We start from the raw sequence: 25,750 nt of genomic DNA, 5'->3' as shown, positions 1-25,750 counted from the left end.
GCTGGACATCAAGGGCAATTACCAGGGAAAACCAGAATTGTGTCACATCTGTTCTTCTTTTATACCGTATATTCATATATAACTGCATATGTTCATTATTTTTTTGTATTTCTATTTATATTAATTATATCTACATTAGTATTAATATTTATGTTTGGCACAAATACAGCACAAGATGTTCTCCAGTCATGCTAACCCTTATGAAGCTGGGGAGTGATAAAATTTCACCTCAAGCCGTCTCTGTGCGCTGCCTGTAGCGTGTTACAGGCTGTGACAAGTCAGCCTTTCACTGACCCCTGTAAACCCATTTCCCTTGCAGGCTGAGGGATGTCCCAGCCATCCCCATGATCAGCAGCCGCACTCTGTGTCTGCACTTCCACCCCCGCCGGGGGCTGCACCACCACGTTCCCGTCATGTTTGACTATTTCCACCTGTCCGTGGTCTCCGTCACGGTGCACGCGTCCCTGGTGGCTTTGCACCAGCCTCTGATCAGGTAACGGGCACGGCAGAGGGAGGAGGAGGAGGTTCCTCTGCTGAACTCTCTCGTACAATTTGTTCATTGGATGGGAGGAGCAGAGAGGATAATTTAATTTAAGGGTTTCTGGTCCTGGGCTGAGAGTCTGGAGGTTGGTAGGTTAGAACCAAACTCTGACACAGGCTTCTTCCCTTGGTAAGACACTGGGGATCTGGTCAAAAAATTACAAACTTTTGGGAAAGAGGTTAAGAATTTGGATTAGTCTTGATCTCTATTCCCTATCTGGGAAATGAGGAAAGTGAAAATTACGTTTTCCTTGGTGTTTTTTCCTCTTTAGTCTAAAAGCAACTAAAAGCATTTAGATTTTTTCTCTCTGATGATTTGTAAAGCTCTCAGGGCAGCTGGAATCATCCGTGGCCTCTGTGCATGAGCATAATTCATAAAGTGGTTAGGAGGAGGCAGGCAGGAGTCAGTGCTGGCTAAGGCTACTTATTTTTCCTTTGCAGCATCATTTGGTTTGACTGTGCAGCACTATAGTACCAGCTGAGGTCTAGGTGTGATTTATGTTATCTGATTCATAATGACAAGAAAATAATTCAGAACTCCTTCAAGTAAAACAGGGCTGGAGGTCAATATCCTCTAATATCTAGAGTAGGTGAAGGGAAGCAAAGGTCTTTCTTTACTCAGAGCCCAATTTAGTCAGCATGTGAGATAGAGAGGGCTGGGAGGGAGGGAACTCCTTTGGTTTTGAAGCAAAATGCAGTGTTTGGATTTGTTCAGCTTCCCTTAATTCCAGCAAGGTCTTTTTTCCCAAATGACCAAAAGATCTTAATTTTGTCAAATATTGTGCGAAGAGCACAGTGTCAGAAAGGAAAGATGAATCTGTAGAGTTTGTTTTCCTCAGGTTTTGTGTTTTGACTTAATCCTTTATTTCAGTTCTCCATTAGGGTGAAGGAATTGCTTGAACATGATGTCAGAAATGAATTGGGATTGTAAGATATTGAGCCTGAGGTTGTGAGAAGTTGAGAAGTTGTGGATGCGCCATCCCTGAAACTGTTCAAGGTCAAGTTGGATGGGGCTTTGAGCAGCCTGGTCCAGTGGAAGCTGTCCCTGCCCATGGCAGGAAGGTTGAAATTAGATAACCTTAAAGGTCTCTTCCAAACCAAAGCCATTCTAAGGTTCTGTGATTATGTGAGAAGTGACAGGGATGTGTCTCATATCAGCAGATCACACTGACATATCTGTGCTGATGTGATACAGGTAACTGCTGTGTCTCTGATTTTCTATGTGTTGACTTTTTAAACAGTGAATCAGCTTGTAACAGACTACTTCTAACCAGATAGTTTTGATCAGATAATTTGCTCATTCTTCTACTATAGGAAAGGATGAAAAAACAATAGCTTTTAAGAAGCTTAATGATTATTTTGAGTTCTGTGTTATCCTCTAGTGAATGGGGTTGCACAGCCTTGTAACTGTTATTAGGCATAAATCACATGATGAGCAACTGTTCCATAGTCAGATTATTATAGCTTTTAAAATACTATTTTGTGGACATTTGTGAAGTATACAATGTATTTACTTAATGCAGTGGAATGAAGGTTTTTGGCAACACAATATGCAGTCTCATTTGCTTTAGCCCATAAAATCATTTTAAAGTGCGATAGTGAGGATTTATCTTCTTCTTGATAAATATTCCAAACCTGAAGAGTTTTTATTTCATGCATTCTCTAAGTATAAATCAGGGTGGAGACAGTAATGTAAAACAAATGGCACTTCCAAGCACTCTAAAACAAAACCAGCCAATTAAAACTTATTTGGGTTTCCCACAGCTCAGATTTTTCCTTTTAATCATTTATCATTGGAGTTTATTGGGAGCATAAAAAAGTTAAGTATACAATCAGATTTTTTTTTCTTAACACAACAGAACCTGAATGACTAGAGAGTCTCTCTTTTTTTTTTTTTTTTGTCACATTATAGAAAAAATAAACCCAAATCATACAATCACTGAATGGACTGGGTTGGAAGGGACCTTAAAAATCATTTAATTCCAGCCCTCCTGACATGGGCAGGGACATCTCCCACTAGACCAGGCTGTTCAGAGCCCCATCCAGACTGGCCTTGAACATATCCAAGGAGATGAGGACAATTATATTATGAAGGAAAAAAATACCTATGCAGTGTTTCATTGTGGTTTCATTTGTTACCTTGAATTGCCCCATCGTGGTACGTACTCTCTGTGTATATACATATTATTCCTACATATATCTATAGACTCATATGTAAAATTGCAACAGTTCTAGACCTACCCTGAAAATAATTATGTAAAATTGAAATTCACTGCTGCATTGAAGTTTTCTTGCAACACTACTTTGCCTGAAGCACATCTATCAGCTCATATATGCCCTCTGGACTTAGCTTTTCATATTTTGTCAGCTCTGTTGACAAATTAGATACTCTTGTTCAACTTACTCCATTTTGTTTGTGTTTAAAGAGGAAAACCAGCAAGACCAGTTCAGGCCTTTCCCTTCAGGGTAATGTACACTCACAAACAGCTCCTGCTGGGGAAACCTTTCCAGGGTGCCTCCATTACCTCCTGCTTCTTTGACAAGTGAACATTTTGATATTGATGTTTGTCCTGGCTAAAAATTCTGATATAATAAATATTGCATTAGGTTTGAGACTTTGAAGCCCTCAACTTTTACCAACCTGAGAATGAGTGAAATTCACATGTCTGGAATCTTTTGCAGGCTTCTGGATGGAAATTTTTTGATTCAGCTTTTCTGAAAAGTGTAACACAGCTTTTTGGTAGGGTCCAAGTTCATGGCAATGGCTATTAGCTTTGTGAGAGGCTGGGTAGGAAGGTGGTGAGGCAGACTTTGAGTGAACTCATCTCCAGCCTTGTTAGCACAGAATGGTTTGGGTTGGAAGGTACCTTAAAGATATTTTAGTTCCAACTCTCGTCCTTGGGCAGGGACACCTTCCACTATCCCAGGTTGCTCCAAATCCCATCCAATCTGGCCTTGGACACTCCCAGGGATGGGGCAGCCACAGCTTCTCTGGGCAACCTGGGCTGGGACCTCACCACCCTCACAGTATTATCTTAAAATCTCAATTTTTTTTTTTTTTTCAGTATAAAGCCATTTCCCCTTGTTCTATCACTACATCCCCTTGTCAAACATCTCTCTCCTTTTTTATAATCTACCCTTAGGTACTGAACAGTGCTGCAATGTCACCCTGGAGCCTTTTCTTCTCATGGCTGAACAACCCCAGCTCTCTCAGCCTTTCCTCAGAGGAGAGATGCTCCAGCCCTCTGATCAATTTTGTGGCCTCCTCTGGGCCTGCTCTGAGAGGTCCACAATACCCCACAATTTCCTGTGCTGGGGATGCCAGAGGTGGATGCAGCACTGCAACTGGGCAGGACAGAGGGTCAGAATCCTCTCCCTTTACCTGCTGCTCATGGAGCTTTGGATGCAGCCCAGGATGTGGCTGGCTTTCTGAGCTGCAAGTGCACATTGCTGGCTCATCTCCAGTTTTCCATCCACCAGAACCCTCAAGTTCTTCTTTGCAGGGCTCCTCTCAATGAGTCTCAGTCTGTACTTTTACCTGGGAATGTCCAAACTCAGGGGTGGCACTTGGGTCTATTGAACCCCATGAGGGCCTTGTGGGCCCACTTGTCTCCAGAGCAATCATATTTGCAGTAGATGTGGGATGACCATAAGCATGGCGTGATGCTCTGGTGCTTGGATGGTCTCTCTCAGCTCCTTGGGCAGCTGCATCCCTCTGAGCAGGGAAGGGACTGCTTGGTTTTTACCTGTCCTTACAGAGCACTGAGACACAGCTCAGTTAGAAACTCTTTCTCTGAGCCTAAGAGACCTGTTACTTCTCTAAAAAGCACCCCAGGAGTAGCTCAGCAAGCTGGATTACCAGGGACCAGGTTCAAGACTTTTCCTTCCAGGCACAAGTGGAATAATAGGGGAGAACTGGGATGTAGGGCTCAGTAGTTGTGATAGCTGCTGTCTTGACCTGAATCACTGCTCCCCTCACCTGTGTCTTGCCCTAAACCCAAGGACACTGTGACACCAGGGCTGGAGCTGTGGCAGAGCAGTGGCAGCTCTGTGCTGGCTGTGGTGTCTGCCCTGAGTGCTTTTGGCACCTGCAGATCATGGAGTAGAATTTCAGAGTTTTAGAATGTGGGAGAAATAGAGCAGAACCTACAGCAGGAGTTGCATGCCACATCCTAATATGATACAAGTGACAGTTCTCTTTGGAAAGTTGAGGGCTTGCCTCTGGCAACCTCATTTTATCCAGGGTGACAGGAGATGAGCACGGTGAGCCTGTCAAAAGATAACCAAAAAAAGGGAGCAATGTTCAAGCTTGAGACACTGCTGAGGCACTGGCCTCCATAAACAGCCAAAGTACCTTCCATTCTCTTACCTAAGATCCAGGGGCTAAATGTCAGCAGACACTTGTAAGAGGAAGGTGAGGAGGAGGAGTGGGGGCTTTGGACTCAAGTTTTCTCATTTGTATGGATGAGTTTGGTTTCTGGCCCGAGGCACTGACTTCTCCCTCAGCTCCCTGTCACTAGCCAGGACTGGAAGTGCAGCCAGTGCTTATTAGCCCAGCTGCAGCTGTTAGAAAATACACTTTGCTCCAGCACAACTCCATGAAATTTTTCTATTTTCTCTCAAAGGAAAATGTGTGGGACTGTGGTGAAGAGGTCTGCTTAGTCTCAGGCACGCTGCAAGCACAGTGCCTTACTTATACAGGACTCACTTAGGAAGCAAACACAAGAAACAAGGCTCATTAGTTCTACAGAGCTCTTCACTGCTTCCCAAAAGATAAAAACCCAAACCACCAAGGAAATTTAAAAAAGGCCAGTCTTGAAATCGCTGCAGATGAGCAGATCCTTTGCCATGGGCAGCTGGCAAACCTGTTTCCTCTTGCTAACACAAGAAAGGGGTTTATTTTTCCCAGCTTTCTGGATTCTCCTCAGCTTTCTATTCCTTTCCCCACTTTCATACATAAGTTTATGTGAAAAAACAAGGCAGACTTTCAGGATTTTGGTTTAATTGCTTGTTTCCAAATCACTGTTTGAGAAACAAGAAATCTTGGTGGAATTTGAAATGGGGAAATTATTTAGTATAAATTTTGTTGGTGGAGCAACCAAGACACACATACTCAGGTTTTCAGTGCCTTTAGCTTGTTCTTTCTGGAAGAGGAAGCAGAATCAAGGGGACACGAAGTATTTAAAGAGTGCTGATCCAGCCCTGATCTAGTTCTCTGCTTCACTGCACTGAGGAATTAGGCCAACCCTGGCCCTTCTTGAGCAATTCTATCTCACCTAAATCTGTTTACTTCCAGTCATCCTCCTGTTCCTCAAAAGCACAACTGACCCATCTATAAATGATACACACACTGTGCTGCCTCGTGTGCCTTGAATCTGGGTGCAGATTATGCAGGTCCATTTTCCCACAGCTGCAAGTGTAGCTGGCTCCTACTCAGAGACAGCTTGTGTCTGAAACTGCACAAATATTATACTGGGCACTAAAGTTCTTCTCTTATTTCCCCTCTCCACCTTGTTTGCAAATAAATTATTCTGTAAAAAGAAAATGTAATTTTTGTGCAGCAAAGAGCTATTCCTTCCATAATATGTTATTAGAAGAATAGTGGTTTATATTATTTTCCTCTAAGAATGAATCTATAATAACTAGACGATTTTTCCTTTGAATTTTATTTTATTTGGTAGTTTGTTATGTATCTGCAAAGATAAACCTTCACTTTGGCATGCCATTCTTCTGTGCTACCAGCTGTGAAATCACATAAGAAAAACATGACAATTTCTGAGTCAAATTTAAAAAGAAAAATCTCACTCAAAAGTAAATTAAATATCACCACATGGCTTTGTCTGCTTTCAAGTTTTATAGCAACTAAGGTTAAGTTCAGCATTTTCCAGCAGTCAAAATCACTAAAGATTTCAAACTAGATTCTCCCTCCTCTCTGTTTGGTATCTAAGGAGAGATATCTCTTCTCATTAAAATTTTATTTTAATAAACCTTATCAGTTTTACCCAAAAAGCTCAGAACATTTTACAGTCACTGACTCTAACCTTACTGAAACTCCTTGAGTGAGAGAGAGCCATGTCTAGAGGAGCACAATCTGTAAACATCCACAGATTATTCTTAAAAATAAATAACAGATCACGCATCTACCCTATGGCCACGTGCCAGTAGTAATTTGCCAAAAGCTATTTTAAAGTTTTGAGTTAAAACAATGAGGGAAATTAGTGTTGTCACTACAATTTTCCTGATCTGTGGGAGAAGGCAGTTCCTGGTGGAATGCAAACAGATGCTAGTGGAGACCATGAGGGTTTAATTCTGAGTTATGCTATTTCTGACTTAAATTTTCAATTTTTAAAGCAATAATATTTTGTATATAAGGGACAGAGAGAAAAAGAAGTGGTTTCTCCAAGGATCTGGCCTAAATGGGATACAAGATAATTTCTTGAATTTCCACTCCTGATTTACTCAAAAGATTGTAGTATCTTGTCATTAGGAATGTGATGATTGTGTGAGTATGGAGGTTGTTTGTTTTTTTTTTTACAGTTTGATAATTTCATATGGTGCAGGATAGGGTTTTTTCCCAAGCAAGAATCATGTCAATTCATGAAAAAAATTGTTTTGCCTACCAAAAAACCCTAAAGAACCAAACCCTCTCTGCTACAAAAGGAAAGCCCCAAAATCCCAAAGTAGAACTAAGAATGAAAGAAAAGTATTTCATTTTTGGGCAGGTTATTCTGAAAGAGAATATGGTGTTCTATTAAACTGCCTTAAAGTATTTTTTTTCTGATTTGCTTCAATAACATATCTGAATTAACATTTATCAAGACCATTCAATTCCTTAAGCTAGGGAACTGTCATTTTACTTATGTGTAACAAAATTGTCCACAGGAAAAAAAAAACCAAAAACCCCAGGGAATAATTATTTAATATTTTGTGCTATACAAGTGTCCAGTGTTGCCACATTGAATTCTACAACAGCAAGTTCAAAAGAACCAGAAAGTTCACCACTTATTACAACATGCAATTAATTCCAAAAGATGTTACAGAGGCCAAAAGTATAAATCACAAAGTCATGGACACAAATTCGTAGAAGGTAACTATGACTTCTGGAAATAATTGCTTGAATATAACCTTTGAGTCAGAAAGGTCTTAAATTTTGATTTCTGGATCTTGCAGGCTGTAACAAAGGAGGAAATGGGATTTTCAAGGCAGTTTACAGTACTGTGTGTCCACAGGTGACTGCTGTAATAATTGTGAGACTTCTTTGAAGGATAAAGGCATAAAATCAGAATTATAGAATGTTTTGAGTTGGAAGGGACCTTAAAGATCATCTCATTCCCTGCCATGGACAGGGACACCTTCCACTAGACCAGGTTGCTTCAATCCCCATCCAAACTGGCCATAAAAACTTCCAGGGATGGGGCATCTACAAATTCTCTTGGAAACCTGTGCCAGGGCCTCACCACTCATGGTCTCAAGGATAAGGTCATCAAAACGCCGGCTCAAAAAGAGCCCATAAAATGTTTCACTGAGAATATTAATAGTTCTGCACACATTTTAATCCTCTTGGGCACACACATGTTACCTCTTTTGACCCTTTTTATCCTGACTCCAATTAAAAGCTGAGGTTATCATACTGGATAAGGATCTAAATGTTGATATTAAATCAGTGCTATTAAATAGATAGTCCAAATGGACACATAAGTAACAAGGTTCATGATTCATACAAATGAGCATGTTTGCAGAAATAATTAGAAGAAATAAATACAGCAAAAAAAATTGATGTAGCAAATTAACCTGTTATTGCTAATAAAAATTTTCTTCAAGCATAATGTACTTCAGAAAACATTAGAGGGACTCAGCAGTTTGTAAGCCTTCCAGTTAAACTTTCCCTCAGCAGACTGATGATGTTTTGGCATGTTTCCCAAAAAAAGGTTTTTGTTCTACAGTGCTATGTGAAATCAATTTCCATAAAACCAACAGATTAAAAACCCTTCTCTGGTGTAAAAGCAAAAGATAAATAAATAAAAAAGGCATTAAAAAGTGCTCCTCTTTCCCTTTAAACCTTTGAGAGCTTTGCTCATATTCAAATGAGGAGTTTTTTCATGTGCACAGAACATTTGTTTAAGCTTCTCTCTCTGATGCCATAGCAATCATTTTAATTTCAGTTTCTTGAGCCTTTCCAGCAGACCACAGCAGACAGCATCGTTCAATAACAGCTGAAATTATTCAGAGTGGTGAATTCAGAGCTCCTGTCTGTTGGAAATAGCTTTATGTATTTGTTTATTTATTTATTGCTTTTATCTTAAATGGTTCATGTAGGAAATGCATGGAAAGGCTTCATGCTGCTTAGAAGTGAACAGCTGGAAATTGCTATGATCACACAAATTAAAATATACTTAAGCAAGAACAGCTATTTCCTGATTTCTTCTAGCCCATCATCCCTCCTATGGAATGGCATTTTTTCCCAGTATTTATCTATAACAAGCAGCAGTTTTGTTCTACAGATAAGACAGGGATTTGTGTTTTACCTTCTGAAACTTGTCCAATTTTTAATTTTGCTTGAGATTCTTTTTCTAATGTTGCAAAACTGTTTCACACCATAACCTCACCTGTTGTATGGCTGTTAATGAATTTTAATTTTTTTTGTATATGTAATATAAATCCTTCCAGAGTTCAAGAAGCATTTGGGAAATGGTCTTAGACACATGGTGTGATTCTTGGGCTGCCCTGTGCAGGGTCAAGGGTTGGATTTTGGCGATCCTCGTGGATCCTTTCCATCTCAGGATGATCTATGATTCTATGATTCTCTGTTTTCTGTGTGTTTCTGTGCAGCAGTCAGCACTTTAATCTGTCCTTAAAACCTGAATCAGGTGTAGATATCAATTCATTAGTTTTATCTGAGCTGATGTGGCCATGTGATACACTCTACATAGAGGGATAACCTCGGGTTGGAAAAGCATTGCAGCAGGAATGGCACTTCCCTGTGGCTTTTAATTCTGGCACATTGTGGTTTTAAGATTTTTTTTGTGGTCTCCATCTTGGAAGTTTTTATTTTTTCAAGAAGAGCAGGTCTTCTGGGTACAGTGGGATTTGGGATGCTTGGATGGGCATCACGTGTGGATGATGATCCCAGTCTGGAAGCTGCAGCACAAAGCCAGTGGCATTACCTCTGCACCTGGTACAAGCAGCAAATGTGTTTTCCCTTTTTCCCTACAGTTCATTATTTCAGTTCCAACCTTTCCTGCATGTTTTTTAAGAACCCTTCTGGTTACTTGCATTGCAATTTAGCAATCACAGTTTGTAATTTGGCTCACTGCATTCCCCACAAGTAGCCTGATTTCCCTCTTGAAATCTTGAAATAGTTTGTGTACAGCATGTGTTATCAAAGGGTCTCACAGTGGGGTTAGCTCCAGTTGTTGCTGATCCAACCTCTCTTTCCAGTCCACAATTAGAATTAAATACTTGGAGGTTAAAATTCCTCTGATCTGTTTGACATCACTGCTTCAGCAAGAGATGACTCATATGCTAGAAATGCCAATTCCTCTCCAATGAATTTAAAGGCAGCCCACATCATTAACTGGGGTGTAAGTACTGCTCAGATTAATCCAGAGTATGAGCCCTGGCTGTGCATCAATACTCTGGTGGGCTTGATGCTGAGTAAACTCCAGTCAGGTTATTTCACCTTTAATGGGTTCTTGGTCTTCAATAGGAAATGTACAAATATAGCCAGAAGGGAGCACTGACCACAATAATCAGCACTGAGAATAAAACTACTTACATTCTGTCATTTTTTTGACGAACAATTTGGATAACAGTGAAATCACATTGCACCCAGGAAAAATAAATGCATTTTTTGGCTGAAGTCTTATCCTTCTTGTGCTGAAAGCTAATGCTATGGGAGAATGAGAAGTGGCAACCAAACTTATCTATAAGAATAAGTTTAGGATGTGCTAAAAAAGATATTGATAGTTAGGAGAGATCATGCACAACTCAAAGAGGAAGGATGATGTGGTTAAAGCCAGAGAGAAAGGTGTTGCATTCATCAAGGTGCAAGCTGATGAGAGGTTGCATAAGAATGAGATCCATTTGGATAGAGGGAAAGGTTGTGTTGGTGAGATGTTATGCTGGAAAAAGATCTGTAAGACAGCAGAGAAAAGAGTGAGTTAAAGATAACACTGAAACCACTCCACTGAATGCCTAGAAAACAAACTTCATTCACATTGCTTGAGCTACTGCACACTGGACAATGATCATTTTCAAGGAAAATGTGAATTTACAGTGTAACTTGAAATAAACAAAATCAAAACTTACTAAAATTTTAAATCTTTTTTAAGCAAGGAAATAATACTGGGACAACAATGATTCTTCTCTAAAAATGCCCCTCTGTTTACATTTTTCTTCTCAATTTTTCTCCTTGTAGTTTCGCTCGTCCAGGGAAAGGTTCATGGCTTGGTAAAGGCAACCTGGAGGCAGGACCAGACCAGTCCAGTATGTCATTAGAAAATCTAGTGTTTGGAGCTGGCTACTGCAAACCCACTTCTTCAGAGGTAAGGAGGATGAGGAATGGTGTCTTACATCAATTTGATCACACAGTGTGTGCACATTGTCTGTGGAGAACATGTCATGGGTTTATATTTCCTGTAGAGGGATTTTTTGGAAGGACAACCCTTCAAACATTTCTGCATGAACCACTGGCACTTGGATACACAGTTCCTGGGTGTTCATGATCCACCTGCAGGGATCATTTCAGGGTTCAAGATGTATGGATGTACCCCCCATTGACAGTGACACTTTTAATACAGAATTCACCTGACCAGATGTTGGCTGTAAGGTGAAATTAATTATTTAGGAAAAGGTCCTGGCTTTCAGTTCCTTTGTATGACAGTCAGGGGATATGAGTCATTATTAAGGATGGTGTGAATAAGGGATTTGTGTGCAGGGTATTTTGTGTGTTGGTGAGAGGGTGTTTCACACAATGCCTTACTCATGGCAGGTGCCACAGCTTGTGTGTGTCTTTGGTCTTGCAACTTACCACAGGTAAAGAGGAGAGCTCTTTGTGCAGTTTTTAAAATAAAGTTGTTTGTTTTAAAATGATTAATTTATTTTTTGTTTATATTTTTATTTTCTTTTTTATGTTTTTTAAGTGCTAACCTTGGGGTTTGTGTTTTGTTTTGGGTTTTTTTTAATCAAAAATGTTTCCTCAGGTCTAGAAACTTACTGCAGAATACTGCAACCATTAACCTGCTAAGAAACCTTGATTCAAGGCTTCTGATTAACATGCTACCCTCAGCTTCCCTCAACCCTTCCTGTCAAAGCTTTTCTGTATAAATATTAAAAATATGCAAGCCTAGAGCACCTGGTGCAGAGGAGCTACCAGGGAATTAACGAGGGCTGAGAGAATGTTTGGCCTGAGGCTGCTGTCCCAAACATTGGGTCAGTGTATGCTTTTGGCAAACAAACTGACCTCAACCTCTGCCTCTCTGCTAGACAGTCACATCATAGACATTTAAATAACTGTTTGGATTTTAGGACAATCTCTGAACATCTCTGTATATCACATAAGAAAGAAGCTTCTTTGGAGAGTGGTGCCTATTTTCATTTTCCTCTGGACAAGTTTCTGTTGAAAGAAGAGAAATGGAAAGTTTTCCCCTCCATTTTTGCTTTTAGTCTCCATGGAAAAATCTTGGTCTGTTGTAAATAGAAAAAAAACTTATTTCCTTCTCAATTTTCTTCCTTAGCTGGAAGCTCCATCTTCTACCTATCTCTGTAGACTACTTGTTTGGTTATTTTTTAATGGCAGGATAATTGTGCTGAGTTGACCTTGACTGGAATCCAGGTGCTGACCAAGCCATTCTATCATTCCCCTCCTCAACAGGACAGGGTTCAACAGAGAAGAATTGTGGGTAAAGTTAAAGTCAGTTTAATGAAGGAAAATCAAAGCCACGTGCAGAAGCAAAGGAAAACAAAAAATTCATTCTCTCCTTCCCATCAGCAGGTGATGTCCAGTCTCTTCCTGGAAAGTGGAGCTTCAGGGTGTGGTTTTTCTGGAACACAAACATTATAATAGTGAATTATCCCCCTTCTCCTCCTTTTCCTCAGTTTTTGTTGCTCAGCACACGCCCTGTGGTAGGGAATATCCTTTTGGTCATGTTGGGTCAGCTGGCCTGGCTGTGTCCCCTGCAGGATCCTGCCCACTCCCACCTGCTGATGGGGAATTCTGGTGCTGTGCCAGCTCTGCTCAGCAGGAGCCAAAACACAGCAGTGCCAGCAGCAGCTCCACAGCCAGCGATGGCCAGCACAGCACCAGGAGGGCTGCCACGGGGAAAGGTAACTCTGTCCCAGCCAGAGCCAGTACAATTATTATTATTATTATTATTATTATTATTATTATTATTATTATTATCCTAGCAGATGAACTGTGAAATACCAAATGGAGATTGCTCTACCAAGAACTCGCTTTAGCACACTGCTACACTGCAGTCAGCAGAATGCCACACACCAAAACATCATAAATATAATGTTGCACAGTCCACGTGGCCAGATGTGCATTTGCTTAGCTTCAGAAACCTCCATAGCTCATGACATCTGTTCTTGAGCTGGGTGTTTTAATTTAATAGATCATGATGGCCCTTTTGCCTATGCAGGGTAATGAGCAAAGGCTATTTTCTCTTGACTTGACATAAAAAAATAAAAATTCAGAGCTAGAAAAGAACCTGTTGAGACCTGACTCTAAGCAAAGGCCATGTGACTGACTGCTGGTTTATATGGGAGTTTATATCAGGCTGTAAGTCATTGAAAGAAGAGGAATATTAGTTCCTACAGTGATGCAGTACTTGGCACTGGGCCAAGTTTTCTTCCCTTTAATGACTTTTTGATATTATTCCAGGTTATTTGAACGTGTTTGTTAAACTTCAGTTGGTTTGGAGAATTTTGCATCACTGCCAATGGGCATGAGAATGGATCCTACCCTTTTCATGAGACTAAAAACCCCCAAAACCTGCAGACCTCTCTGATGACTTTATGTATATTTTTGTTTGGACCTTCCCTACTGCATGTCTGAATTAGTAACTGTTGAATACCAGAACTCAAAATATACCACCCATATTTATGTTTATAAACTATTCTGATTTGAAGCAACTGGCTAAATCTAGGGTGAAACATTAATAGGTCTGGTCTTCCAAGGCTGATGAAGCTTCAGTGACAGGCAGAACACAAGAAAATCAACTTTATAGGGATGCTGGTTAGTTTCTTTTCATGTCATAAACTGCCATGGGAAGGTTAGTATTGGTCTATCCTGTTTTTAATTTTGTTTAGTTCTATTTTCATCTCCTTCTACATTTCATGTGCATTTCTCTGTTTTCCTTGATCTAAGAAGTCTCCAGGTTTAAGCTCTGAAAATGCATCTCCTGGGCAAGTGCCTTCTGTTTAGTATCTTTTCTAGGGAATCAAATCTGATTATTCAGTTTACTGTAAGACTGCAAACAGTCAAGACTTTCCTTATTTTAGCCTTAGCTATTGTGAATAAACCAAAAAGGGCTTCTTTTTCCCCTGACAGCTGCAGATAGATTATTTTTCCAGAACACTTTACAAACTTTTAGAAATGAACAGAAGTTTGTAAAGTGCAGGGACTCTAAATCATTACTATTGTACCCTTTTCCTCTGGTCTAGGCATAAAACCCCAGGAAAGTTGTAGTTTGTGGCATCTGAAACCTTACTAACTCCACCATTCATTCAGTTTCATAGGTTTGGTACAAATTCTACAAATTCAAGAAGCAGATTGTATCACAAAAGTGAATTTTGTTCTCACTAGTGTCATGATATGCAGTAGATGGATTGGTGGCATGGAGTTTTGGGTTTATGTGGCAAGGTTTTTGGCACCAGAGGAGAGTGGGACCAGGGCAGGCTTCTGTGAGAGGAAAGAAGAACCTTTCCCCACATTAAGCAAAGACAATTCACCACTCATGGTTCAGAAAAGATTTGAACACAGTAGAGTGGTTGCTGGATTGAAAGTAGTCTTAAACCCCCAGAAAAGCCAGAAATGTGATGAAATATGATGTTAAAACTGCCAAGTTATGTTTTCCATTTAACTCTTGAATACAAAGTAGAAGACTTTACCTTGATATATCATATATAGGTCATACTTTCCATTTATCCTCTTTTTTTCCTGACAGGACTTGGATGCATCAGAAAGTTAATGCTCTTTTTAGACCCACAGGTTGACTGTGGAAGTGCTCACATAGTTCAATCACTGATTTTCTTTTTCCTCACTGAAAAAGCAATTGACTGCCTTAATTTTTGAAGATAGTCAGCATCAATCAGCTCTTCTTTCCACTTCCTGACGTAATCTTCTGCGTTTGGGCTGCTGAGGTGTCGCTGCTTAATAACAGATCCTGAAGGCTTCTTGTTCTGCACTTCTGACTTCTCACTGGGAGACTGATTAAATGCCAGCAGCTTTGGATTGTACATGTGCATTTTCCCTAGATCTCATCAAATGACTTCTGGACATCACTGACACTTTCCTCATCTCCTGGCTTAGCAGAGTAGTTATAATAATTAATTATCATTAAATCTAAGTGATTTTTTAAGTCTTTCTGTCTCTACCCATTCCACTCCCTAGCAAACAGGGATCTTCCTTTTCTGCTTTCCTCCTTCCCTCCCTCTCTAATATTTTCTCTATATCTGTACTACATTTTTCCCTTCAAGCACAATTAAGACAACAAAGATATTTATTATTGAAAGAAGATATTTTTGTGTTGTCAGACAAATATGAAGGAAGACAATTTTTTTGGTCAACAAACTAGAAGAGAATAATCTACAGAATAATAAAAACTATGAAATAATAAGAAGTGCTAGAACTTTTTCAGTTATTTTCAGCCCATAACTATGCTCACAGGGAATATATATCATTGCAGATATGTCCAAAATAGGATCATATCTAGTGCAATCTTGGGAGATGCCAGTGGGGTGAAACAGCTTCATGAGCTATGTGTGGTTTCCTTTTGGGGAACCTGAATTCCCTTTTGTGCCTGCTAAATTGCTTTTCTGTGTGAGGAAGTTCAAGGGCTTGTTTTGGATGTTTCAAGGTTTGTGTCTCAACTCCACACTGACTCACTCTTTCAGGTGATCTCAACTGCTCTAAGAGCTGGATACTGAAAGATTACAGCAGCTTTATTTATCTACAGTAAAATAAACTATTCCTCCCATATCTGAAAACTGGATGGTCACTTACACTTAAGGATTTCTGTGCCTTACCCAGTAGCATCAACCTCTTCTGTATTCACTGTTGTCAGGCTGCTTTAATGTCTTTGTAATATTGTGCATCACATGCCTGCTGCGTTATAATCAAGTTGAATCAATGGCATACTGGGGATTATTAATAAACTGTACTCACAGTAATCTTATTTTCATTTGGCTAGCAGTTGCACTGCAGATAAATTGACTTCTAAGTAATCAGATTGATTAATCATATGATTTCTCATTAATAAGGCACTGGTGTTTGATGAGAAGTGTTCTTCTTTCATCTAGCATTGATGTAGCAATCCCAAAAGACGTGAGGTTTATGTCTGGCATAACACAAGAACCAGGAGTGTCATTCAAATGAAATTTGTTGATGATAAGAGTTCTTTTCCACAGACAGTTTGCTAATATTTTCAGCTTTTTGGCAACATATGCAAAACCTGGGCTGTTCTAGCCTAACACCAAAACATTATTCCAACATACATTTTTATGTCTCATAGCAGTCATCTGTGGTTTAGTCTTCTTTTCTTCTCTGTAGTTATGGCTCTTTGGCCAAACAGTTCTTTCTCAGCTCTCGAAGTAGCAGGACCCTGAGATGATGTCAGCTCATTGGAGCACAGGGCTAAGAACCCCAACATTATGGGCTAAGAACCCCAACATTATGGGTTTGGTCCCTGTCCAGGCCACTCCCTTAAAAGTTCAACTTGATGATCCTTGTAGATCACTTCCAACTCAGAATATTCTTTGATTCTGTAGTGATTGTGCATCAGAGAGGAGCCCTTATAGAATCCATTGTAGGAACTTTAATATGTAATATGATTCTGTGGTTCTAAGACAACTGATATGTATTTTTGCTTTTGTTTTAATCAGTTTTTAATAAATCTTATTTCAAATAGCTTTTACTTATAATTGCTCAATGCAGTTTACATCAGTCTTTTATCTAGAATTACATGGAAGTGCCTTTAGTTGTCATTTCAGACTTCTCTACTCCAGTGTGAGTGTTTAATGGCAAACATTTCTTTCATGTGTTAGAATGCATTTGTAATGGGTGGTTTTAAAAGATTCTTTGGGTGTCTCGCTGATGCAAATGGTGTGACTGGGACTCCAGCAGATGTCCAACACATAATTATTCTGAACTACTAAGACAGCTGATATACTGCTCTTTATAAGGTAAAATGACAGGTATATTTAATCAGTATGTTGAGGGCACCATTTGTGATAATTACTGATGAAGTCCTTAATCTTTGGTTGCCTGAAGATAAATGGCTGATCTCTAGAAAGAACTAAATGATTTCCTAGCTGTAGCAGAAAACATGTAACTAATAATGTGACAATAACTGGTTTCTTTAATCACTGGCATATTTCTTTTCTGTGGTTTTTTACTTTCTGATCTGACATATGCAATGTATGGCAAAGCAATGATCTGCATTTTTATAGAGTTCAAAACTGAGATTAATTTGGGTTTAGGCCTGAAACATGGTGTTAAAAAAGCCTTGCAATCTTTTTGCTATGGGTGTTCAATGAAAATGTCATTAAATCAACTGGAGATTCTTGTGAAATTCCTGATAGGAGGGTGATGGTGACTTGTTCTGGGGAAAATCCTTGGGAATTGCTCAAATTGTACTCATAATTATTTCTTTTGTTAAGCAATAGAATTTGCATAGGAAGTTGCTCTTTTCATATGCCCTTTTTTTTTTTTTTGCTGTTTTTCTGCATTGTTTATGTATTGGAAATAATCAGATTGCTGCATTCTCTTTCCAGATCTCACCTAGAATTATATAACTGAAAGGATTTTTATTATGGCTAATTTAGAGGGTTGTGAGTAGTGTGGTAAAAGGCAGACTAAGCATGGAGGATTTATTGCTCTTTCACAGCTACCATTACAGTTATATACTGAAGAATTTATTTGGCTTCCCCCACCATAATTTCTCACATTGTCTGACTCCATTTATGTGGTTTGTACAGGCATTCACTTGGCTGATATTCCTTCAGTTCAAGGTTTTCCTTTCTGGAGCTTTCAGCATTGATTTTTCAGGAATTTTCAGGAAGTGGCTTGTGCAATACCTTTTTTTCAGTTTCTTCCCCAAAGTAAAGTGGAGGAGCAGTGAGAACAGATTTTTTACTCCTCACTTCAGGAGCTGGACTTGGCTGCTCTCTACCTTTTGAAAGAATGTTTTTATTATTCACTTTTTTTTTCTTCTCAGTATTTTTTCCAGTGGTACCTTGCTTAAAACTCATGTTCATATGCCCTAAGGAGCAGTAATCCTTAGCTCCTAAGGAACAATAATTCCCACTGACTGATGATGGGAGAGTTCCTGAAGGGAGACCAACTCTCAGAGCTTCTGAGCTGATGGCCTTTGCAGGGTGAGCAGAGATGCCAGCACCACAGTTGAGATCCATCATCTGAAAGCCAACCCTTTGCTACTGGCAAGTGTCCCAGACAGCAGCTCGGGGACTGGGGAATGAGAAAAAAGGTTCCCTCTTTTTCCTTCCACTTTGGCTTGTTTTGTGGAAACAAATCTTGAAGTGACAGCAAAAGCCTACACCTGTGTTCACAGCTATCATGTCAGTTGTAATGACCCAAGAAACAGCTTCACAGATGATAATTAGAAGTTTTGGTGCTGTGTGGGAACACTTAGAAGTGCAGTCCCTGTAAAACTAGTTTGTGCAAAACCAACTGACCCCACTCAAATGCTCTCATGTTTTTTCCAAGGATCAGACAAGATTTGTCATTGTGACAATCAGAAAAGAGTGGGCTCAGGGAAAGAGATGGGTCAGTGATGATTCTCAAAAGCACTGCCAGACAGAGGTGAATAACATTAGACAAGAGTTTAGCCAACAAAGCATTTTTTGGTAGCTTTATGGCAAAATAAGAATAATTTTAGAAGCGCTTCAGGACAAGAATAACTTCTTCTGAAGATGACTTGACTTAATCACATATCCAGAATCTGTACTCCAGTGTTGTGATGAGTGCCAAAAAGAAATTTGGATCAAAATTGGTTAATGCTTCAAGGAAACTCTTTGCATAACCAGGAAAACTGTGTGAGTACTCATGCAGTTACACACATGAGTACTTGGGTGAGAATATGGATCTAAAGACTTATGTAGGGTAAGCCAGACAGCCAGAGGCAAATGAGGTCACACTACTTCTTTGAATGGCATAAACTTTGAGAAATCAGCCTAGTCTTAAAACAATATTTATCTCTACTGCTCACAGTCTGGTGTTTTGATAGGGTCTGATGTATTGTTAATATCTGTGCACTCTGTCCCTGCATGACCCCAGGTTAGCTGGGTGTGTTATGAAATGTGAAGGAGCTGCAGTATTGTTTGTCTGCTGCCTCTGGTTCCTAGCAGATCAGATAAGGCCAAGTCAGATAAGTCTTTACCCATCAATTTTCTTCCTTGTCTTCTTTGTAGACTCATGCAAGTTTGGATTAGAAGAACCTTTAAACATAATCTAGTTCAAACCCCCTGCAATGAGCAGGGTCATTGTCAACTAGAAGAAGGTTGTTCAGAGCCCTGTCAAACCTGGCTTTGAATGTTTCCAGGGATGGGACTTTTACCAGGTCTCTGGGCAATCTGGCCCAGTGTCTCAGTACCCTCAACACAAAATATCTAGCCTAAATCTACCCTTTTATAGTTTTAAACCATTACCCCTTGTCCTATCTCAACACACCCTGCTAAAAAATCTCTCCCCATATTTCTTACAAGTTGACCTTAAGTATTGAAAGGTTACTGTAAAGTCTGCCAAGATATTCCCAAATTCTTTCCATGGGTAGGATAAAACCATAAAGTCAGTGGAAGGCACCATGTATCTGCTCTTTGATGACTCAAGGCAAAAGTCATTGCCACCTCACAGGTCTTTGTTAGGCCTAGATACAATCTGCAATGTGTCTGCTGGAATTAGGTCTTCCTGTCATTGGCAGACAGGGTTGGCTGATGAGAGGCAGGGGTGAAAGGCTGAACAGGACAGCAGGACACCCCCAAGGCAGTGCTGAATTACATTCATGTGGGTGGTAAAGCTCTGCTTCTGCTCTACACACTGTGTTTCTTTGTAAACAAATACAGCTCAACTCTCCAGAGCTGCCAGTCAGTCTCTTTCTCTACCACTGAACTCATTAGAAGTATTTTATTGAAAACCATAAAATTATGGCCTGCAGAATAAATGGTAAGCTACTCATAGCTCATGAAATTTGATTGTCTTTGAGTGTAAATTACTTGAGGGCTGGTATATGCACTATGCATAATACAGGAGGTATCTATGGGGCTATGAAAATGAACCTGTGAAGATGTAATAGTTATGCAAATTCATACAGTTCCAGCTATTCAAAAGTTCCCTATTTTGTTGCAGTAAATTATAACATATCAATGTAATTGCCTTAAATAACATACCCAGGAAATAGTCTGATTAGCCATTATTTCTGTTTCAGTGTTAGAAGAGAAATTGTGGATTTTTGCAGTGATAAAAAGGTCTGTACATTATTTTATCATTGGCTTTTCCATTTGATGTATGTTTACATGCATGTGAAAGATCTATAAATGATTCATTCCCTGAGAGTGTCATAAGTGAAGACTACAGGAATGTGGCATAATCAGAGGATTAGACATTGAGCTGTTTCCTGGCAGCAAAAGACATAGAAACCACATTCCCCACCTCAAAGAAACTAGACCAGCATTACAACACCTGGGCCAAAGAGGAGCAGTTTTTGTGCAGACCAATTTTTTTGCAAAAGGAAGACGCCTTTAATCTAGGCTGTAAATTATTTTTTCTGAGTGTGAGTTGAAATAAAATAATAAAATAATACTAATAAAATAAAATAATATTCATTTAAAACAGGTTTTGAAGTATTTCTAAAAGAAAAATCTAATGGATCTCCTTGGATCACTTTGCAACTTCAATTACCTGAGTGATGGGACTCTCTGAGCCTCAGAATTATCTTCAGCAAAATAATTAGGGAAGTAATGGAAATTGATTTGACTTGGTTTTACAACAGACCTTGGAGTATGTTCTCACAACAGATCTTCTGTTGATTATTTTTCACAATGCAATACTGGAAAAAATTCAGGTAACCTGAAAAATGGCCCATTTAGACCCAATAAAAGGAATATTTTTCCTCCCCATTTCTGTAGACCATAAAAGAGCTGGTATAACACATTGCCAGAAGGTGCTTCTGTGAACTTTGGAAGATTTTACACAATTGTGCAAAATGACAGCACAGACACAGTCCTTGTTCTGAAAGGATGGGAACTGAGAGGGCTGTGATATAAACCAATATTTGAGTATTTTGAGGAAGACTTTTCTTGAAGGCAATCAGTTTCTGAAGCTGTCAGGGCTTAGGCTTTTATTTTGTTCTCCTTGTTTACCTCTGTCTTCTCCGTGAGTATCAAATACTTGACTGTGATTGCTTGCAAAACACAAGACTTGTTGGATTTCTCACTGATCTGGTTTGACAAAGACTACAGAAGTCAAAAATCTTTTACCCACCTCTTTGGGGAAAAATGGAAGTCAATCATGTTCCAAGTAGAAAGTCTGGGATAGGCAGGAGCATTTGTAAATAATAATAAAATATAACAGTCCTGTCAATAGAGACATGATTTCTTTCTGCTTGCATATGAATCATAGGAACCTACTTGGTAACATTTGTGGCTGTGGAAACAATAAAATAAAAACTCTGCCTTGGTAAGGAAATGTCAAACTACTTAAAAAATGAACTCATAAAGGTTGAAGTAATTTTTCACTGTCAAAAGAGAGTTAAATATTTCCTCTTTAGCCATTGTTTGACGTTGTTTCTAATGTTTAAATTTGCTGAGATGAGGAAAAAAATCAGAAATAATGCTGTGATTGTTTCATTTTTTTATCTCCATTTATGAAGACAAATGTAATTAACCAGCATGTAGCAACTGCTCTGATTATAGACATTTCAGCAGTGAATTATGGGCAAAACTCTTAATAAATCGATTTGGGTGGGTAGGGTTGGCACTGAATCTCTTCCCTCCTATGAGAATCTGTGTGATCAAGAACCAAAATAACCTACTAGGAACCTATTTTCAGATTGTACCTATAATTTCAGAAGCCAAGCCAGTGGTAGCAAAATGACAGGGTTCAGTGATCTTGGCCACCTGCTGTAGTAGCCCTGAAAGCAAAGAGTGCAATTCATAAACATCCTGCTAATGGGCTGGAGTATCAAAAATCCCAAGGCACTCATGTCTATACCCTTGTTATTTATATAATACATTATTATTCTTATTTTCTTGATGGCACCATGCCATGTTGTAAGACAGTAGATGTATGTTCCCCACAACTAGCACCAGGGCATGTTGATAAAAGCAAAGGCTCAGCCTGTTGGATTGATGTAGAACACAGTCAAATAGACTTTTTTATTATTTTTTTTGGTGTATATGGCCTCTTTGAATTTTAGGTTTCCCAAGAAAAGGAAACATACCCTATTTTTTATTGTATTTATATGATGCTTGAATAGCGGCCCTCAGATTTTGTTTGTGGCAGCATCTAGCTCATAAACCTCTTTTCTACAAAATGTGAACAAGAGATGAGGAAATTCATCACCTCATTTAAGTTAGACTTAATTTTTATCATTTCATTAGTATCCTTTTTGCACTTTTGTTGTCTCTGGCCCTTTATATATTTCTTTCTTCGAACAGGAGGATCCCTGTCTTTGCCTTTGAGTCTTTCCTTCTGCACAAATGGTGCTCCAGTGTTTGAAGTAAGCAATTCCTCCTCTGTACACCAACATATTTGTAGCTGAGAACAGTTTTAAGAGAGTAGCAGGATGTCAATTTTTTTGAGTTTTAGTTTTAAAATGGCATCTTTGTGTGCTTCATGCGCTCAAGGTCTTCAGGCACAGTTTGTTGGGAAATTTCAAGTAGCCCCAAATAAGTTTTCATTGGTATGACCTTCTGCATAAACAGAGCAAGAGTGGTTGCAATAGGGACATTTCTTTAATGCTTCATGAATTCATTCAGTGTTCAGTGCATCCTGTGATTAGGGGCAGGATATCAGCCAGGATAACCCTAACCAGCCTGATTCCAGTGAAAACACTGTACCTTAGAAATAGAACTCATCAAATATTTGATCGCTTTGATATTTAATTTTGATGTGCTTCCTGTCAACATTTTGGAAAGGTAAAGAACCCAAATTTCAGAAAGCCCAAATGGAACATTAGTGGGACAAATACAGTGAGATTTGAGTTATTTCTGGAGTCTGACTGATGTGCAGACAATGCAGTGTCAGCCTGGTTCTCCTCCTGTATATTGAATCCCACTGACATGCTATTTTCCTAGCAAGAAAAAAAACCCCAGACTCTGTGGTCAGAGATAGGAAAGAGTGGTGTGACTGCTGAGTTCAGTCCACCACCTCTGTGGGAAACTGTGAAATAGGCATATATTTTGGAATATATTTTCCATATGTATATGTATATATATATATATATATATATATATTTCTGTATATGTATGCATATTTATATATATGTATAATTATATATATGTATATCTTATATATATTTATATATATTTATATTTCCATATGTATATATGTGTATTTATGTTTATATGCACATATATAATATATATATATATAATTATACATACATATTTGTATATTTTTATATGTGTATAATTATATATATGCTATATATGTGTATATTCTATATATATTTATATATATGTATGTATGGAATATATCCACATGTATATATGGATTATATTTTCCATACTCTCTGCATCCTAATGTCTACTGCTCCCCACATTAAATAATTGTGGTGGTGTCCTGTGCTATGTTACATGACTCAGCATGTGTCAATTTATCTAAATTCACAGTGTACAGGTGAATTTAAGGTATGATTTAATTTGTATTTGTAGCTCATTATAAGGTTTTAAAAGGTTTGTTGTGGTGTTTAAGTGTCAGGTCTTGAAATGTGAAGTCACAAGGACTAGGTGGTTTGCAATCACCAAGGAAAATGTCTTTGAAAAAAAAAAAGAAAAAAAAAGGAAGGGTGTTTCATTTCACTTTGAAGAAGGAAATACTTCTTTCTAAGTTGACTTAACACGTTTTTTTTTTTTTCCTGTGTGGGCAGTGAACTGTAAAATCAATTATTCCTGTAGCTCTTGTCATACGTGAACAGAGGTCCAAGCCTGAAGTCACTTTCTCTCTGCCAGTCACTGTCAGTACATAACAGAACCTGGCATTTCTAAATAGGAAGCTGCAGTCCTTGTTGCTTCTTTTATTAAATAAAAAAATATGTCAGAGTGACCATTTGCTTCGTGTCTTTGCTTCAGAAAGCAACACAGAGCCAAGTAGTTTGGTACATGCAGTTTGATAGAAGTTCACTGTGTTTAATAGCATATTCTGCCCAAAAACATGAGAGAAATGGCACCTGAAAGAGAACAGAGCTGAATTTGTTTGTTAGGTCCACATGAATTGTCAGAGTGTCTTCAGCCAGCTCTTGTGTCAGCTGTGGCCATTCTCTCTTGAAAGCACAAGATGAGACCTCCACCTCCCCACACACCTCCCCACTTCCATCTCACGTCCTTTCAGTTCCTCATTTTTCTCTAAGATGATTTCCATGCTCACACTACACCCAAAAATGCTCTGGGGCTGATTGTCATCTTCTTGGAGTCAGCAATTGCTGCTGAGTGAAGACTCCAAATCATGCTGTCTGAAACATTTCTCCTATTGAGGGAAGAAAATGCCTATTCAAAGTCAGGATGCTTTAATTTTATTTTTATTTCTCTGTTCAAAACTATATGATTTTTAATTCATTTTTTTAAAAACAATGCAGTTAATTGTAAAATTCTGTAAACAAAGCCAATAATAACTTATAAAATCCTGGGGAAAATAATTTATTTAATTACTTAGCTCTTTGTTCAAATACTTAATATCAGACAGTATATAGCATTGATATAAAGAGAAATACTCTTCCAGCTCCTAACCTGTATAATTACACACCATAAAGCCATTTCCATCCCAGCCAGAGCCACAGCTGAGCACATCCTTCCCTGTTCCTAGGCAGGCATACAAGTTCAATCAAAACATTTCTGACATTTTCTGATGTCCTGAATGGCAATTGAAATGGCACAATTTTTCTAATATCACTGAACAGGGTTTCCTCTTCCATGCATGTGTGTGTGTACATACAGGTGGGAGAGACAGAAAGATGTTAACAACTGTTCTTTTAAAAATTTACTGTTTTATGCTGCTGCCTGCAGAGATGAGTAATAACAAGGCAGCTCTTCAGCTCAGGGGTCCTCGTTTGATCACAGAAACAGGAGTGGATTTGCCTTCCTCATCTGTGAGTTGGCAGCATGGACTCTTTAATCAGAATGGACAATGTATTAAGGCCCTTTTTGATGTCTCCACTGTGTTATTTTTGGTTAGGAGATCAGAATTTGCACCATAAGTGTGTATGTATTAATAAATATTTAATTTAAAATTACATGTAAAGACCAGCTTTAGATAGATAAATAGATGATGGATGGATGGATGGATGGATGGATAGAGATATAGATAGATAGATAGATAGATAGATAGATAGATAGATAGATAGATAGATAGATACATACATACATACATACATACATACCTATAGATACATAGATAGATTTTTATATAAATCTTTGTATCTAATCTATCCCTTTTTTTCATAAACATATATTTTTGAATGTTTTTGGTGTTATTTTTCCCAGAAAATTGTAATTATTCAGTGTTGCTCTATCATCTTTTAGCCAAGAGATACCACAATGTGCTTTGTGAATGTTTCTCATGCAGACTCTTAGTAATAACAATATGAAGATCTGGACTAACAGAGGTAACAGAGGGAAATAAAAGCACACCCAAAGCTTTGTAGTGGATAGGGTGACATCAGGCTCGCAATGTAAATAGTGAGATTCTTCAGGGCTCCATCCTTTTCCCAGTCCTTTTTGACATCTTCATTAACAACTTGGATGCAGAACTTGAAGG

The 25,750-nt window shown here is 38.8% G+C and overlaps 1 protein-coding gene across 3 annotated transcripts in view; it reads left to right on the top strand.

Annotated features, from left to right (window-relative positions):
- FAM135B (family with sequence similarity 135 member B) overlaps positions 1–25,750 on the top strand; it is a 194,965-nt gene that overhangs the window by 125,734 nt on the left and 43,481 nt on the right. For all 3 annotated transcript variants that reach the window (XM_015619862.1, XM_015619857.1, XM_033512463.1), the window contains exons 6-7: positions 320–493; positions 10,958–11,084. In XM_015619862.1, the coding sequence (XP_015475348.1) occupies positions 320–493; positions 10,958–11,084 (301 nt within the window). The remainder of the gene's footprint in view (positions 1–319; positions 494–10,957; positions 11,085–25,750) is intronic.

The sequence above is a fragment of the Parus major genome, chromosome 2 (genome assembly GCF_001522545.3).
Source record: "Parus major isolate Abel chromosome 2, Parus_major1.1, whole genome shotgun sequence".
Taxonomy (NCBI): Eukaryota; Metazoa; Chordata; class Aves; order Passeriformes; family Paridae; genus Parus; species Parus major.
Note: the sequence above shows the minus strand (reverse complement) of the source record. Positions and strands in the feature narration are given on the sequence as shown.